Consider the following 18,599-nt stretch of genomic DNA (forward strand, 5'->3'; position numbering starts at 1 on the left):
GTCTTTTACCTACAATACTTAAAAATACAATTAAGAACATAAGGACAAATTTTCACAGTAAAAGCATAGGAGTGAGAATCAGATCATGACTTGTGTGTCATGAAAGAATGACTTCAAATCATCAGCTTTATCTCAGTAAAACTACTCACAGTAGTAAAGTGTTTATATAGAGTAGCCAGTGGTTTAAAGGATTTTGCATTAACAAAATAGTAAGCCTTAACTGTTCATTGTTAGAGGCAAAGAAGCTGATGCTAGGGCTCAGGCTACCTTGGAATTGGAAGATTATCTATGCCAGGGAGACCTGCTGGTGGGTAGAGTAATTTAAATGGTTGACCATGGGACAAAACAGCTGTACAGCTCCTCTGTAAACCACCTGCAGGCTCCTCTGGTACTGAAATTCTCCAGTGTGAGAGGCAGGAAGGGAATGCTCTAGGAGTCCATTACCTTTTTTTTGAAGGAGAAATGGAAGAAGGTAGAATTGGTCCTTCTGATACAGAAAGCTCACTCTGTTGTTATAATTCATGAACACTTTTAGAAATTTTATGTTGACCTTTGTATTTTCTGAAAAATTAATGTGGCATCTCGCAGTGCTGTAGTCAAGCAAGTGACTAGATATGTGTTGGTTTTCTTTCTCTTCTTTCAGAGAAACCCCTGTGAAAAATTCTTTGAGGCAAACAGCAGTGAAGGTGCCAGGCTTGCCCTTGCATTTCATCAGGAGCAGCAGATTTGTTAGTTTGGCTCTGCTGATTGCTGGGGGTCATACTGTCTGTTCTCATTTTTTTATTGCTCCCCTTCTCCCTCCAGGACAAATGGAAATGCTTTTGTTTGTTCTAGGACAAGATAACTTATTCCATGCTTTTTCCTTTAAGATACGTCGAGAGGGTGTGCGTCTCTTTCTTTTGTGGCTGCAAGCACTTCAGAATAACTGTAGTAAAGAACAATTATGGATGTTTTCTTGCTTGATTCCTGGATTTTCATCACCACAGTCTGAATATGGACCCAGAACACTAGATAATCTCATTAACCCTCCCCTTAATGTCCAAGAAAGTAAGTAATTCGGAAATATTACTCAATTCTTGACATAATTCAAATCTTGTCACAGACAACGCAAGTTGAAGTAACTGACATGCATATGTACCCAGGGAGGTGATGGAGCTGAGATGAGTTTCTTAGCAGTTTGTCAGATCTTCTTTCTGCAGCAATTTCTGTCTTTTCTGTTGTTTTTCAGGAGGAGTTGTTTTTTGTGGTTGTTGGGGTTTTTCCCCCCAGGTAGGCTATTGTAGCTTAACACATAGTGGTGAAAATAAACTGACCAATTGTGTGTAATTCTTGAGAATTGCAAGAGGATCCTGCATCTACTGCAAACTTGCACAGGTGAATTCTTGTGTCGAACATTTGCACTGGCTTTGTTCATACTCCAGGGAGCAGGCTGTGCAAAGCAGTTTCTGGTGTGGCCTTCAAGAGAGTGAGTGGTTGTTAGGGCAATGTGTAAGGACAAATGCGTCTGTGTATGACCAGGCAATTAAGGCTGTCCTATTCTTGCAACCTGGAATCTTTGAAAATAATCAGACCTTGTGAATTGCAAAACTTGAGGTGCTAAAGGTTTGCATCAGTGGAAAAACTTGAGCATGCTGAAATGAGGTTTTTATACTTTCTGATGTTTTTTTCTTAATGGTAAGGTCATTATCTTGGCCCTAATCAATAGAGTGAGGATGGTTTTTCTCTTAAGATGATTCTTAGGACAGTTTTTCCTTTGTTCACTCTAGTATTAAGTGCTTCCTAACTCAACTTATTCTTGATAGTGGGATTTGAAACTCATTTATTAATGAATTGCAGTTAGATGGGGTCTTTGAATGTAAGTGCAAACTGTGCACTCACATAAATGGGAATAAGAACTTGAACGCTTTTTCCCCTGGGTGTTGTGCTGTTGCCTTCTTTCCATCTTCTCTTAGTATTTGAGTATTTTATTGCTTGTAGAGGAAAGCAGTGTCTCCATGACTAGCAATTAAATTTGCTGAAACACAGCAGACAAATTTCATGGCAGGATAGCTCTGCAAGTAAAATTTTGCTATCTACTTAAGCCCTTTTTTATTATTATCTTGTGAAATTCAAAGTGCAAGGAATTATATGTGAACATCTAACTGCAGGAACAGGAGAAAAATCAACTCTGAACTAGCTTCACTGTGGCAAAGAAGGATACAGCTAGTAAAACTTAAAGGAAATGTAACTGATCAACTGCTAAATGGGAAAATGGTAAAAGATGTAAATAAAGATTTGGCATTTGTGTACCATAAGTGTTACACTGTTGTTTGCATAAATTCCAGAAGAAATTAATTACACCTTTTGGAAAAATTTGGGTTTTGCAGGTAGATTCCAAAAGTGCATAGAGAAAACCTACTTACTGTCTGCTGTGCTTTTTATATGTGTAAGAAATTAGTTCCATGGTGGTTTATTAGTCAAAATTTCCTGATTTTCATTAATCTATGGGTGGACTGTTTTACCTGTAACTGTCTCTGCTTGCTGCAGTGCATTTCTACTTTCATAACTTGGTAGATGTTTATGCATGAGAAGAAATGGTCTAAATGTTAGATGTACTTCTGTTTTTCTTTAAATAGCTCAAGTAACTATAGAAGAAATCACTCCACTTGTTCCTCCACAATCAGGAGATAAAGGACAAGAAGATTTAACAAGCTATTTTTTAGAAGCACTTTTGAAATACATGGTAATTCAGGTATGTTCTATAGTTTGCAAGCAAACAAGTATGAAACAAGTAACACCTCTTTGTCCTTTATAGTAAGTTTTTTACTTGTAGCACTGCAAACGTATATAAAAATATTTTAAAGATTTCCTCCTTGCCGCTCCCTTTTTTGTTAAAAGCAAATTCTTCTAGAAGAATGTTCCCCTGTCTTCTGTGTGAAGATTCCTAGATCTGTTACCACAGGATCTTCTATCAGACTGTGGCATAGAGACAAAACAAGACCTTTCAGTCACTTCTAGCAATGCTGATTTCAGCTCCCTTCTAATTTTCATCTCCCCTTCCCTGTCCTGTTGTCTTCAACCAACAGTTGGATCAACTGTGTGCAGAAAATGAAGAGTTGAATGAGTATTTAGTCCATGGTGTGCAACTCAGACACACACGCTGTTCTTCCCTTTGAAGTTTGACAATTCCATGATCTCAGTCAGTACAAGGCATAGCAAAAGCTTCTGTCAAAAACTGTGGCCCAGCTGTTATATGTTATGTAATTGATTTGCTGGCCAATTAGCATGTGCTGCTTCTGAGCCTGCTGTGCTGTCATGTGCTGCATGACATGGTAGGTATTCCTGCATACTTCCTTCTGGGTCAGACTTGTCCCACAGAACCCAGTTGGCTATCTGTAAGTTTTTCTTCACACTTTTGCAGGTTTTACTAGAGAGGATGGACAGTGTACATGTATGACAAATGTTAAACATTTCATGGCTTCCCTTTATCTATCTTTCTCTGTGAACTTGCCATGCTGGAATAATTTTCAACCTCATTTTATTGCTTCCAGCATCTCCCACTTTGAACAGAGGTCTTCATACTTGTGATCTGTAGGGTAAGCTATTTACTTTGAAGAAAAATAGCCCTTATATTTTTGAAGATTTTTCTGTAATAAATTGTTAGTAATATATTTAAATGCAGGTAAGTCATTGAGATAGGTGTCATAGAGCTTGTTCACTATGTGACTTCTGAAGTTGTTTGCTGAAGTCCCTTTAGAGGCACTGATATTTGCTAGCTCCTTTGATACAAAGGTCTGCTAAAGGACTTTGTGTCACTGAATGATATGTATCACCCGTTGTACTGAGTTACTCATTGCCTTGAAAATGGATCATAATAGAACTGTGGCCTTTGAGTAAGAAATGGGGAAGTAGAGGGGAAAGGGAAAAAAAAAGAGAGAGGGAAGTCTTCCTTTATATTATTTATGATAGACTTGGCAGGTCACTTAGCTCTGCAGGCAGATGGATTCTCAGGAACAAAGATGGAAACTGCATGTTGGATTTCTTGAGGAGAACTTACCATGCTTGGTAGTACTTACCATGTAGGAAAACACTTCATAATGGGGAATGTTTAGCAATCACAATCCTTGAAAGGACATTTGTGTAACTCAACTTTAGAGTTGTATCTTCTGCTGCTTGTGGTTGAAAAATTTGTCTGTTTTGTGTTGCCAATTACACGAATGGATCCAAGTACCTATTATAACGACTATATGGACACTTGTTAGTCAAATTGTCTTAGAAAAAGTTGTTGAAGAACTATTTGGAATTATTTATTTGGTAATTATTCTTTTTCATAAAACTTTTTGAAGTATAAAAACAGTTTTGTTAAAAACAGTCAATTTGGGCTTACTCCCTGATTTGGCAAGATGTCTGCAAAAGCGAATGTATTTCTGTTGGTTTCAGTATTTTATGTGTTCATTTTCAAACAGTATTTTGGAAGAGAACAGTCTTTGTTTCATTGACATTTCCCAGCTAGTTTCTGTTTCATTTTTCTAAAACTGTTTATTAAAATATATATATGATTTTGTTTCAAAGAAATACCTTATAAAGAGGACATTTTATCAGTTACCTGTCTCTTCTATTTGTAGATATTTACTTTGTCCAAATTCTTTTTTTAAGGTTAAGAGTTTAGAATGGAAGAACAAGGAAAACCAGGAAAAGGGATTTTCATTTTTATTCTCAAATTTTAAGAAGTACTACTTACCTTCTATTTTCCCAAACATCTGTAAGGAGACCAGCTTGTATAACCCTATACTTGGTAAGTGTTAACACAGCTGATAAGATCATTACATTTTATCTGATAGTGATGTTATGATCTGATTAGTGAGAGATGCCTCTACCCAACCTAGGGTGCCAACAAGACCAAATGCTGGTTCAACAGTACTGACACTAAGTGCATGAAGAAAGAAAAGACAGAGGGAGAGGGAGAGTGGGAAAAGGAGAGAGAGAGAGAGTGAGCGGAAGCTAGTCACCGCCCATGGATCCAGCAGTGTCTTGTTGGTCCTTCTACACCCTGGGCTTGGTGGTGGGGTGCAGGTCCTGGTTTGTTCATCTGTTAGTAAGTTCTGTGCTGAAAGGTGTGCTGGGTCCACAAGGTTTGCCGCTGACTATTAAATCTTTTCACTATTTATACATTTTAGCAAACAAAGGAATTAATACTTATTGGCTACAAGTAATATAGTTCTCTTATTAATTAGTATTCCATCTGCTGTTGGTTAAATGCAGCTCATGTAGTTAGTCTGCATGTTCAGTCTCTCTCTTCTTCTGAGATGGTGGGTTTCTTGTGTTGGTGAGTCAGTGGTCGCAATCTCCCCCAGCGAAATTACCTTTTACCCAATTGGATCTGATTTCAGCAGAATTGCTGAGATGGTTTTAATAATTTCTTCCTTACCTTCTGGCAAATGTCCTTGTGGCCCCTAAATTCTGTATTCTATGTATCCACTATCAGTAATACATTGTTCTTCCTAAGCTTTGTTAACCTCTCCCTAGATCCTAACACAGTACATCTTGTACTGTGTTTATACAGCCCAAATTCTGGGTGTCCATGGAGGCATATTCAGGGGAGCTTTGGTGGCCATTGGTGGCCACAGATGCCACCTGTCCTATAACTTGGGATGATGCTTTTTTGACTGGTGATATACATATAAGCAGGTGCTTCTTTTCTCACAGTCTGTTACAGTTGGAAGTGTGTTAACCAGGATGTGCTAACCAGATCTTGCCTCTGTCAGGCCTGGAATTAGCAACTTCCTGTCACAAATTCCTCCCTTCTGTGGCCTTAACAATGTTTGAGACCGGTAATTGTGCTCTCTAACTCCTAACAAGACAGTATAGCAAAGCAGTTTTTAGCTTGAGTCATGTTGCCCATGAAGGGTATTCTCCAAAAGTATTTGTCATGAAAGAACATGTTAAGGTTCCTGTTTGTGGTTTTCAGTTCTTTGTTTGTGGAAGCCTCTGACCCTTTCATTAGAGTCAATCTTGCTATATTGGCCTCAATGAGGTAACTTAAATGTTCTTGTAAAATTGCTCTTTAATGGGACCTATATTGTTGATCTCAGTTGTGCTCTGAAGAGAAGCTACTGCTGCTGAAATAAAAGGTGTTAGTGTGCTGTTCTTTGGGTGTGTTGGCTTTATCTGTACAAATCCCAGTGTTTGGATTACATGGTGCTTGCTCACAGTTCTGACAGGGCAAAGTTACATTTTTGTGCCAACTGCATTTTATCAGGAGCTTGCAGTAGGATAAGGAAGCTAGGGTTTAGCACACTCTTCAAAGCTGATGGTGCTAGAATGTATCTTTCCATATAGAGAGTGGAATGTTAGGTTTTGTCTAAGCAAACCTGAGTTTTACTTAGAGTTTTTAGCTCATTTTAAACCAGAATGTTGTTTGCAAATCTTGATTTTTTTTTTTTTTATCTAAGGTTTGCATGCACTCATGCACATGTTGGTTGTAGGCCAACAGAGTTCAAGACTCTGCAAAGCAATACCTTGTACACAGGCTTTAAATTATCATTTCGTCACTTGAGTAATACAGTCACATCACCATTCCTCTTATCTGTTGATGCAGCATCTCAAAGGAACTAGTAGCGATCTCCAGACACAGTTCCATAATCTAAAATCAGGCCGTTGGGGAAGTTTGTTGAAAAGGTCTTAGTTTCTTCCAGTCCATGTATATTTATTTAGATTTCAGATTATTTATTTATTTTAGATTTCAGAGATGGTTGTGTCAAAATCGTGTTCTCTTGGGAAAGACAAACAGTGGGCCTTCTCATCTAGGGGAGAAGAGCCAGTATAAATACAGCCATAAGTAACAGTAGAATAGGAGTTATTGGGCAGATGCTGAAAAGGTTCAGCGATAAAATAGCTACACGAGGGATAGTAAGCAGTGCTGAGAAAGCAAACCTACCATTGCTTGATGCTCCAGAACAAGAAATATGGAAATGCTATTTTTCTCTTTCTGTGAAGATCTTGATTGAGTCTTCCATAGAAGTGTTACTCTAGTCCTCTGTTTTTCTGTGAACTGTAAACAAGAAACTTCCAAGGCCTTAGTAAAGAAGAGGACAATGAGAAACAGGAAGAAATGTGCACAGATCTCCAAAAGTACTGTGAGTGCCTTATAACTGTGCACAGTGAGCAACTATAATGAGGATTTTTGGAACAATACAGTGATGAAAAGAAGAGAAGCACGGTAAGTTGAATAATTTTTTTCTCCTCTAAGATGTTCTCTGGCATGCATCTTCCCAGCCTATTTGGAAATAATCCTGTGCTTGTTCTTAATTTACAGCCTTGAGGCTGAAAGCAGGGCAAACTTGGGCACTGAGCCTGCTACTAAGAACAGTTCTCATGCTACTGGTGTAATGTTTAATTTAGGAGAAGTCATGAGGTACAAATCAGAACAGTAGTTTTAATAAGCAAGCATTGATACAAGGCTTTACTGGAGATAGTATATTGGACTGAGATTTCTTTCCTTCTTTCCTGATAAATATGTTGGTTACAGCAACAATCACCAAGCATTCCAGTTACAAGAAAGCTAGTATGTGCCTCCTTCAAATTCTGGCTTTAGTATTACAGACTTAGAAGAGGAATACATCATTAGAAAAGCCCATGAGATAGTTTTTTGAGGGGGTTGGTTTGTTTGTTTTTGTTTCATTTGGTTTGGTTTTGTTTAGAGTTTTTTGCTTTATTATGTTTTGGTTTGGGGTTTTTTTTTTGCCTTAGTGTTTACTTTGATTGTAATGTCTTTGTTAAATATCTGTTGAGATTGAGTTAAAAGCTGTTTAGGAAGAACTGTAGATCTGGCAGTAATATTCCAGGGCGTTGCTTCTTCCATCATAGCCGTTTCTAAGCCATTTAGATGGGCTCCTTCATTTACAGGGAGACACTAAAGTGGGCTGTCCTACAGCTGTCTTCAGCTCTTCATTCCTTATGAACCCTTTATTGTCTTAAAAATTAAGCATGGTCAAAGCTTACAGGTGTTCACTGTGTTTTTGCTAGCTTGTTAATTTTCTACCCTGTGTATGCCTTCCACCACCTGCAGCTTCCTGCCCTTTTTGCCATCAGCTCACATCAGGTTCCCAGAGGGGGAAGGGCAGGGGGTGGGGAAAGCCCAAAACACAGTAGAAAGAAAAAATGAAAAGTTGGGGGAAGGGAATATTTCCTCTTGTACTGTTTGAGTCCATCTAACAAGCTCTGTTTTGCTTTGGTTTTATGTCTGTGGTCTCATCTGAAGCCTTGATACCTTCTTCCAAGATGGACAGAAATGTGAAAATACGAGAAGCAGCTGGAAGGAGGATACATTTGAGAAGCAGCTGCAGCACATAGTGCAGTTGAAACAAATTATAGAAAGAGGATGTTCTGAGAGGTTATCATGAAACAAGAAGGAGACAGTGTGCTGCAAAAACGTGTTTACTGCATGTTTAGTCCTTCTGAAAATACTGCCAGTATTGCAGTCTTTGTGCTCTGCTGAATGCTAGTAGATACCAGAGAGCACTGATTTTTGCGTATTTAAATGCTGTGCTACCAGGCATTTGCTTCCTTTTTCACAGATTGTACTGTTATACGTGCTTGTTTAAGATATCTTAGTTTTTAATTTTGTTATTAACGTGCTCCTTTCCACAGAATGTAAACAATATACTGGGGTTTTATTATTTGCAGTAAATAAACCATTTGTAAACTTGTCAAAGAGTATTCTGTGCATTTGTTACTTATGTAGGTAGATGGTATGCAAGAATCATGTGGATTTTTTCCTCTAATAATAATGCTTCCATTGAAAAGTGTGGATGTGGTTTTGAAGTCTGTAGAGGAAACATTCCTCGGTTTAGCAGCAATGTGATGGGTTTATCACTACTTACGTATGTGGCTTTTGAAATGACACCGAGATAGACCAGCATGGATATCTTCAGTGCAGGTGCTAGATTTTGTGTATTTGTAGTGATAACAAGGAAATCTTTACAGCAGTCTGGCAGGTTGGCTGGTTTCACTTTAGATGTCTTAAAAAGGCTATCATAATATAATTGCCTAGACAAAAGTTGATTATTTCTTCACTGCTGTCCAGATTTGTCCCTCTTGGATTCTAACACCATAAACTGGCAAAGTTACGCAGGATCCTTTAAAACAACTCTTGACTTTGCATTAGGAAGATACAGTCAGGGAATAATTTTATATTGTTCAGTGTGACTTTTTAAAATGTTTTTTGACTTTTACCATTAGTATCCTTGAACTGCCTTCTGGCTGGCCTGTAAAACCATGGAACTCTCTTGCTCATGTACTGCAGGCTGTAGAAGAGTTGAGGTGCCTACATACCATCTCTGTCCAATCTGTCACTCTCTGTATATGGATAGGACCATTATTTTCCATGCTTCCTTCTTTTTGTTAGTTGGTTTTTTGGTTTGGATTTTTGTTCATTTTGTGTTTGTTTTGGTTTGAGTTTCTTGGGGTTTTTTTTTGCTCTCACTAGATGAAAATCATGGTACTAAAACATCAGCCAGCATCAGGGTGTCCTGACAGCACATACCATAATCAGTACTCACACAAATCTTCATCTTCTTTTTGTTTTGGAGCACATCTCATATTTGCCCTTTTAGAACAAGGAGTAGAGTTGGTTGCCATGCCGCTTGCACAGAAATGTCATTTGCACATGAAAGTACCGTTGCTGCTTCAGGTTGATGATTGGTAATGCAGAACTATTCTGCACCATGTCTTGGGTTGTAAAACCCAGAAATAACATTTTGTACTGTTAAGTCACAGAAAAATGCCCAATTTAAAAATGAGATCCATGTGTATTCCCGTCTTTGTAATGCTTTTAACACACATGTTCATTCCATCCACACCAAGTTACTAAGTACTGTCATGGGGTTTTTTTCTGAAGTAGAGTCAGGAGTACTGATGACTCTAGCACAGTAGAGAACCAGAAAAGTTAAACAGTTCTGAACCATCATGTAGAACATGGGATGGCAAAAATGGAGTTGTCAGTTACAGTCCCCAAACAACCACAGTTCCTGCCAGCTGATGTGCCCCTGAGCATCCTTCATTACACTCCCTACAAGCCAGTACAGAAGCTACTGCCACAGAGTCATCTTGCAGCTAAATCATAGGAGAATGTATGTGCCTGTGGTCTGGCAGCAAAGTCCAGCAAAATTAGCCAGTGCAGATGGGGCGCTAGGTGAAGCTGCAAAGCTCATGTGGCTTCGGAGCAGGATTTCTCTGTTCTATTAATCTTTCGCCTTTTGCTGGGCCAGCAGAGGCTGTGTTTATTGCATTTGCATTTTGGAATTATATATCTCCCATTGTAGCCATGATGAAATTTGACAATATATTAATTTTATATGAAAGTAGTTTTCTTGTATAGGTCATAGTCTAGTTAACAGTTATTTTGCTACTCGGAACTTTGTAGTTTTCAGTAAAAATTTGAAGTAGTGAGTTTGCTGAAGTTTATCTTTAAATATTGAGGATGATGTAGCTTAAAAGAACCTGAAAATAATGAAATGTGTTTACTTACATAGAAAAGAAATGCAAGCAAAAATGTGAGGCTGTAGAAATCACTTTCAGATAAAAAAATTAAAGGTTCTTCATAACAGATACAAGTGTCTGTCTTTTGGATCAACAGTGTTGTCTCCCTTCAGGAGAAAATTCAACTGTTTTGATGTCTTACAATTCTTGACATTTTCTCTGTTGCATCCATTCCAGCGCATCTTGGAATGAGTGGTGCAACAGTGAATGCAACAAAACTACACCTCTGAAAGTTCATATGTATTGGTTATGGTTTTAGGATTTCTTTCTTATGCAGATCTTTCTCTCTGCACATATTTTTGAGATGTTTTATTTTCTTACAGATATACCACAAATGAGACCAAAGCCACACTACGTAATAGTTAAGAAAGATGCTGAAACCAATGAGGCAATATATTGCACAAAGGAACCTTTCATCAAGGCTCGTGTTATTGTCATTAGATGGTTGGTGTCTTTCTGGCTTGAGCCAAAACCTCATACAGGACCTCATATTCCTGGGATGGAAGGTGAAAATGTGCCAAAGAATATTCAGGTAAAACTAAATACACAAAAATGTATTTGTTTTCATGTTTTTGGCTTAATTGTTATGTCAGCAGTATGCTTTCCTCCAATAATTACAATTAATGAAAAGTTTTTAAAAAAAGGAATTTCTAAACAAAGTGTATATTTGTGAATTCACTTTGAAAAGACCTGCAATGCTGCTTTCTTTTTTCAAATTCTGCTATTTGTTTTTAATCAACTAGACATTAGAAGCCTTAAAATGCAGTAAATCCTTTTGTTTGTTTGTTTTCTTTAATTCTTTGTGCTGTTTTAAATTTTACTTAAATTGTACTGTTATACTGCTGTACTAAAAATGAACTGTGGAATATTTTAAAATTTTGTTTCAGAGAGCAGCTGCCAGCATGGCTTCAAGGGAGGACAGCAAAAATGACAGTACTGATAAGCAGGATAGAAATGCAGAACCAGAACAATCTCATTCTAACACAAGCACTCTAACAGAGAGAGAACCAAGTTCTTCTAGCCTCTGCAGTATTGATGAAGAGCATTTAACTGATATTGAAATTGTCCGGAAAGTCTTTTCTTCTAAAAGAAGCAATGTTAATTTTCTAACTGAGATTTTTCGACAGGTAAAAAACTCTATTTTAAATGCGAGAATCTTGACTGTTGTATTGTAAGTTTTCATTATGTCATGGTTTTCTTTCTAGAGCACTTGTTAAGCAGAACATTATACCAAATTACAGGTTTCTTCTGTCATCTTGCCTTCAGAAATCGAAAAACTAAAATTCTGAAATATTTTCTGTGTAGAATATCCCCAGTTCCTGATTTTTCTAATTTTATATGTGTAATAACCAGTTTAACAACATTTAAGTTGGACTTCACAGTTCCCCATAGACGGGAATGTTTAATCTTTTCATATGTCAAAGCTGTAAGTATTAGAACTCACAACCAACCATATTAACATAAGCCTCCTGTGGGCGTCTGCAGCTGTTAAAGAGCTGTTTTAGGAGCATCTAAATGTCCTTACCTTGACAGTGTTCATCAGAAGAGTAGGACAGGTGGCTGTAGAAGGTAGCAGCTTCTGTTTCTGCCTTTACTGCAACCAGAAATGTTAGCTGAGCATACTCAAAATAGTGTTTCTCTACTGGAAACTATTGAACAAATTTAAACTGAGAACATATGCCAGAATATGGAGTCTTTATTAATAGTAACTTTGAGTTCAATATGGGAGAATAGAACAAGATAAACTTTCTTTATGCCCCATGCTATAGATCAAGAGAGTTTTCTGAATAATAGTAAAGAAAAATACACTAAGTTTCAAGTTAAATGCACAACACTCATTGTTCTAAACAGCAGAAAGCGGAACATTTTAAAAATCTTTTATCTGGATGAAATAGGTATTTTTGAATGAGGCAAATAAATGTCAGAAGCTTATCCGCATCCCTTGTATTAAAGAGCTTGGACACATTACTGAAGGACATGGCAGAGTTACCAGAATTCAGCTGACACTCAAGAGTTTACAGAGTCTGAGGCATTGAATGTAGAGTCTAAATTATCAATGGTCTATGTAGAAACTGTCCCCACAGTGAAAAGAAGCAAGGGCAGTTTTCTTCATTCTTTTCACAAGTCACTCCATGAATTTATGTAGATTATTTTGTTTTCATGTGCAAGTATGAGATCTTATTTACATCATTATTTAGCCAGGAGTTTTCAGTGTAAATTAATTTCTAATATACAAGGTGTTTGTAATGTTTGTAAAACACTAGGGCTAAGTTATTCCAGTCAAGAGAAGGTTTCAGTGGGACTGAGTGATGGAAAGATTGTCTGTAGAGAACAAGTTCTGTCCATTTTAGACTTGAGGGTACAAAAAAGTGTATATGGGCTTGCAGAAGAATGTTAGACTTGATGAGCAAGTATATGACTGAGCTTGTCAGTTGAAGCTGAATTCTTTTTAGTGTGAAAATGGTATGAAATGTCTGTTTCCGGAGGGAACATACTACTGGTGTTAAGTGGGCCCTCCTTAAAAGATATGGGCAACTAGTTTTCAACAGTCACAGCATGGACCCAGTAAAGTTGTGTGTTAGTGTAGTTTGTCTGTTCTTCTAAAAATATAATTAGGGCATCATGGTCTTTGGTAAGTGTATTTATAGGTAGTTAAAATCTGACTAATGTTAAAAGTTTCTGGTCTATGACTAGTTGTTACCAGTACAGCCAATACAGAAAACCTTCTGAAGAGGGCACTGATCAGCCATCACACCAACTCAAATGCATGATTTTTAGAAACAGTAATTCTGAAATCTTTTCAGGGAGACATTTACTTTAAGGATACTGTTTTGTAAAATTTTACTTAGCTAAAAATAAGGTAGATGACTACCAGTATTGTGTGTCACTTGAATTTTTCTTAGTCGTTTAGAATTGGTTTAACTCCATTCTTCCAAATCCTCTGAATGGAAGATGTTGTAATAGGAGCTTCTGCTCATTCATTTTGCATATTTTGATGAGTGTATGGGTCTTAAGTTCAGCAGGCTACGTGCTAAGCAGTTAAGCCTGCATGGATTCTCATCTCTCTCTCTCTCTTTGGCAATTAAGTTTTCAAAGTATTTCTTGGTAAGTTTTCTTGTTTAAATGTGGAGGTTTTTTCATGTTTTCAGTTTACATATGAAGAAAGTGAGCAAACATTTAGGTTTAGCAATAATTTGTATGTTAGGATCCTACAGTGGCTGTATTTTTCCACCCTTTTCTCTTAGAACTTACACATTATAGAGCCCAACTTATTTCAAGTATTGTAACTGTGTTTTGTTTCTTTTTTCTTCTACTTGCAGGCATTTCTGTTGCCGATATGTGAAGCAGCTGCCATGAGGAAGGTGGTGAAGGTGTATCAGGAATGGATTCAGCAAGAAGACAAACCTTTATTTATGAAAGAACCTGAAGAAATAATGCAGTGCACAACTGTAGATTGTGATGAAAATGTTGACCATAATTCATCAGAGAAAGGAAAAGAAAGAGAAGAGGTAAAATATTGTTGGTTAATATTTGTGCATTAATATGCCAGTAGACAGAGAAGTGGCTTCCTTGATAGTTTACGTGGTTTACTTTGATGTCAGAGCATTTCTGGGGAAAATCAATGGTAAAACACTGTATGAATGAGCTACCAATTTTATCCATTTTCTGTAGCTTTTTAATGGGCTTAGTTCAATTTAAAATTTTATATCATTTTATGAACTGTTTTTGAGATGTGGATTATACAGTATGCCACCTTTCAACTGTGTAAAAATTATATATAAATAAAAGGATGACAAAAATAGTACTTACTTGATTCAGGTACTTTAAGATAATTGCTACAAGCCTCATGAAATATTGTTGTGCCTTAGGTGCATTTGCCTGCCGTTGTCTATTATTATATCCTTTTTCCTTTAATATAAAGCCAAAATTCTTGTCTAAATATCTGTGAAATTTTAAGAAAAAATATTTTTCAGGAAAAAGGGATGAACCCCAGTCATGTTCGAAATTCAAACTGGACAAGAAATGGGTGTTATGAAGACACTTTGCATAAAACATCTGAAATTGATACTGAAGAGCAAAATGTACGAGCTGGAGTGCAGTCAATATTGCAGGTATGAAACAGATTTGATACCTAATTTTTTCTAAATTATCTATCTAAAATTACCTAAAATACTTGTTATCAGCACATAAAGAGTGGAATGTAGTGCAATACTTCTGCCAGGGAATCCCATGCATCACTAAAGCATCTCTAAATTTTAAAATTATTTTCTAAAATGTAACAATTATGATGATAAATGTTAGACTAATGACAGTGGTTCACTAAATCTTTATTGACCTTAAGTAGGACAATGTATAGACCAGTATTGGATAACACACACACACAAAAAAAAAATCTGCTAATTTTGCATCAGAACATGCATTCTGCTCTGCATTATATTACAGAAAAAATAATCCTTATGTGACTTCAATATCTTCAAATAATTCTAATTAAGTGTTTTGTAAGAATGTTTAGAGGCTTTTTTCTTTTACACTACTACTCACAAAACCCAAAACATCTGATCCTGTAGTTTTTGTAGTCTGATTAATAAGGTGTACAGGGATATTTTTTCATCTTTTTCTGAATTTGCAGCACGTTTGAAAAATTTGATGAGACACCATAACTCTGCAGTGATATCATTAAGGAAAGCAAGAGTTGGAGTTGTACCCTAACAGAAGTTTTTTCATTGCTTCTAAGCAGTTTGACAGGGTAGAAATTGTGTTAATTTCAAATGTTTAGCAAAATGCTTCACTGATGTTGAGGCTATAGAAAATCAAGAGGGTATAATTTGAGGGTATTTGAAATGCTCTTACGGTTAAATGAAGTGTGTGCATTTTATGTATATGTGTGTGTACGTGCATTCATATAGGTGCATATATGACTCTAGCCCCCATAATACTCTTTTATGCAGCAGAAAATTGATTCTGAACTAAATAAAATAGACATGTGCATTTGCCACTTTATTGTGTGCACTTCTGCTGTGTGTGACCATGCTAAGTAAAACTCATTTTTACTACAGCTTGAATGATTTTCTGAATAGGGTTTTCTTTTGTGCTGTACGCTGTTACATATATAAATTAACTTTGTAATTGACATCACTTTTAAATTCAAATATGTTACAATAACTTAAGCTTCATAATCTTTGTTTTCAACAACTTTTTAGAATATAAAGTGTTACTGAGAAAAGAAATACGAGGTGTCTTGGTTTGCAGTACACTACTAAGGCTTACGCTTCTGACAATGTCTTGAAGACTATTCACGTTGAAGTTTTTTTAGACAAAGGTTCATTTGACTACCAAATATCTTTTTTTTTTTTAGCCTGAAACAGAGTCAAGACATCATTCTAAGACAGTACCATGTCTCAGTTTGAGAGATTTCCTGACCTGGAACCACGTTTGATTTTTCTCTGTGAATCAATAATCCAAGACTTCTGTCTTGAGTTTTTTTCCCATTTAATGCTTGCATAGACTTATTTCTAGGCACTTAGTGTAGGTTAGGTTCATTAGTTGAGGCTAGTGAATGTAAACCTGCATACTAATAGCTTTTAATTATTAAAAATCCAAGGCTGTCAGTAGAGGGAAATTATGACTTTAGTACCAATGACTTCCTCTACATGTAGATTAGAAAAGACACAAAAATACTTGAAAATCTAGACCTGAGATTCAAGTGCTTTCTAAACTTTTTTCATATTTCATAAAAATATAGTAACACTTCAGTAGTTGCTTCTCTAGCTCCTACAATGTCCTTGCCTACTTTTTTTTTTTCCATAATTTTCATTCTGAAGGCCCTAATTCACTGTCCACTGAAGTCAGTCACTTTGGGGAATGTGTCCTGTTTCCTGCTTTTGGTAAGCCTCACTGATCCCAGTGGGATGAATGCTTTAGTTTCTCAGAACATAATACAGGCCGTGTCATGCTGAAACACATGCTGTGTACCAGGAGTATTTCAAGTAGTTCAGCATGTATTGTACTAGTCAGTTCCTGGCTTACAGGTGGAACTTTGTGCGGTGGATTTCTTACTGGGACATTTTTGTCCATCATATTAAACTAATCATATTGAGTAGTCTGTTGTACCATCTGTCTATGAGAACAAAAATATACAAATAGATTTTGTAGAAAAAATGGGAAAAAGATCAGTCTCTTTGTTGCTTAATCATACTGCAAGCTAACATATTTAAACATACACTTCCATGTGCATACACAACCTTTTCTGATAAAGATTTTCTGTTATAGATTTTTTTCTTCCTGGTTCTGTCAACTGAATTGCTGAAAACATCAAAGTGCTTCAGTCTCATAACATCCACTCTTTTCTGCTTGCAGGTTTTTATAATAAATTCTTCAAATATATTTTTTCTTGAACCTGCAAATGAATTTAAAGCTCTGCTGGATGAACACACTGATATGTGCAAACGCATTCTCAATATCTACCGCCACATGGTAGTCCAAGTGACTATGGACAAGAAGACATGGTAAAATGATAATGCTTTTATCTTAGATTATTAGTTCACAACACAAATGTGAAAATTTACTTGGTAGTAAACACAGTAGAGCAGTACTGGTTATATGAACCAGTTCCTCTAAATCAGGAAGTACATGAACTTGAACATCACAGACAACTTAGCACAGGGGAGGTTATCTGCTTTCTTAAAGCCTCTAGTAAGCTCCTAGTTAATTTGTGGCAGCTTAGCCCTCAGTGCAAAAAAGGACTAAGCTGGGGATATATAGGCTGCTATTAAGGAGCTACTGATGATTTTTTCCAGGGCATTTTACCCATGTATCAAAGCACTAAAATATGAAAACATACAAAGTTTCACAGCCTTATTTAAAAATAAACAAAAAAACCCAGATAAGCATGGATAACTATTACAATCAGGCGTGTGTTGTTCTTGACCTGTAACTGTATACAGGAGTCTGTGTACTGTGTAACTGTGTTGTTCCTTTCCAGTGCTTACAGTGCCTAGCAGGTACAAGGGACCCTGTTTTAAAGGAATTTCTATCATTTCCCACTCTTCTAAATAGTAGTCTGTAATCAGGTGGTATTTGCCACCATTCTCCATTACAAGGAAGAAGTAGCAAGGGGGTTTCAAATGTCCGATTTATTCAATTTTAACTTGACTTGCATTCAATCTGTCAGTAGTATTTCCTGAACTCTGGGTAAGTACAACTGGCACCATGTGTCGTGTGAAGCTTGTCTCCTCTTCTGAGGAGCCAGTCAAGCTAGCCACTGGGAAATTTGGGAGTGATAATAGAAAACAGATTCTACTAGATTGGTATTTTCTTTCTCAGTTTCACATCAATGTAAAGAGGTGACTCTAGACCACGATGGAAAAGATTGTGCCACACGAAATAATTGATGATGTTAATGATAATGTAAAATTGCCAAAACCTGTAATACATAGGAGGAAAAAGCTCAGATTGAAAATACATTTAAAACTTTGCCTCTAATTTCAGGCCATTGAAGGTGGTAGCAGTTGAATGACTTGGAAGAGGGTATTAGAGGGCCACAGGGATTCCTCACTCTTAAGTGTGAAAAAAGATTGGAATAATTTCTTTTGCAAGAACCAAGTTAGGCCCTTTGTAATCATTATTTCCTTTTTGGAATGTGTTTGAGCAAATCAGGCTTGATTATTACCTTTAAAAATACCTTGGTATATACAGAAGAATAACAAAATTATAACTCTAAGTTTAATACTGTTTTGCAGGGAACAGATGCTACTTGTGCTGCTCAGGGTAACCGAATCTGTGCTGAAAATACCACCCCAAACTTTCTTGCAATATCAAGGAAGAAAAAACTCCACTTTAGCTGGAAGACTTGCAGGACCTCTTTTCCAGGCAAGTAAACATAAATTCACTTTAATTAATTCAGCCTAATTTTCATGAATACATTAGATACAGCAACCACTGTTGGCTGATACATTACCCAGATAATGTGAGTGGTGTGGGTCAAAGAGCTGGTTACATTTGTTACTTTCTGTCCTATATTTTAGTGACACTGTGACTACAGTATTTGAGGTACTGTAAAATTCAATAATTGCTGTCCTTTA

General features: G+C 36.7%; 1 protein-coding gene across 1 annotated transcript in view; it reads left to right on the forward strand.

Moving 5' to 3' along the window:
• The window catches only part of RALGAPA1 (Ral GTPase activating protein catalytic subunit alpha 1), a 130,942-nt gene that overhangs the window by 14,370 nt on the left and 97,973 nt on the right, over positions 1-18,599 (forward strand). The window contains 9 exon segments of the mRNA XM_032112672.1: positions 870-1,047; positions 2,616-2,731; positions 4,636-4,774; positions 10,842-11,050; positions 11,406-11,645; positions 13,839-14,027; positions 14,493-14,630; positions 16,876-17,024; positions 18,258-18,387. Coding sequence (XP_031968563.1) covers positions 870-1,047; positions 2,616-2,731; positions 4,636-4,774; positions 10,842-11,050; positions 11,406-11,645; positions 13,839-14,027; positions 14,493-14,630; positions 16,876-17,024; positions 18,258-18,387 — 1,488 coding nt within the window.

Source organism: Corvus moneduloides, chromosome 6, assembly GCF_009650955.1.
Source record: "Corvus moneduloides isolate bCorMon1 chromosome 6, bCorMon1.pri, whole genome shotgun sequence".
Classification (NCBI taxonomy): domain Eukaryota; kingdom Metazoa; phylum Chordata; class Aves; order Passeriformes; family Corvidae; genus Corvus; species Corvus moneduloides.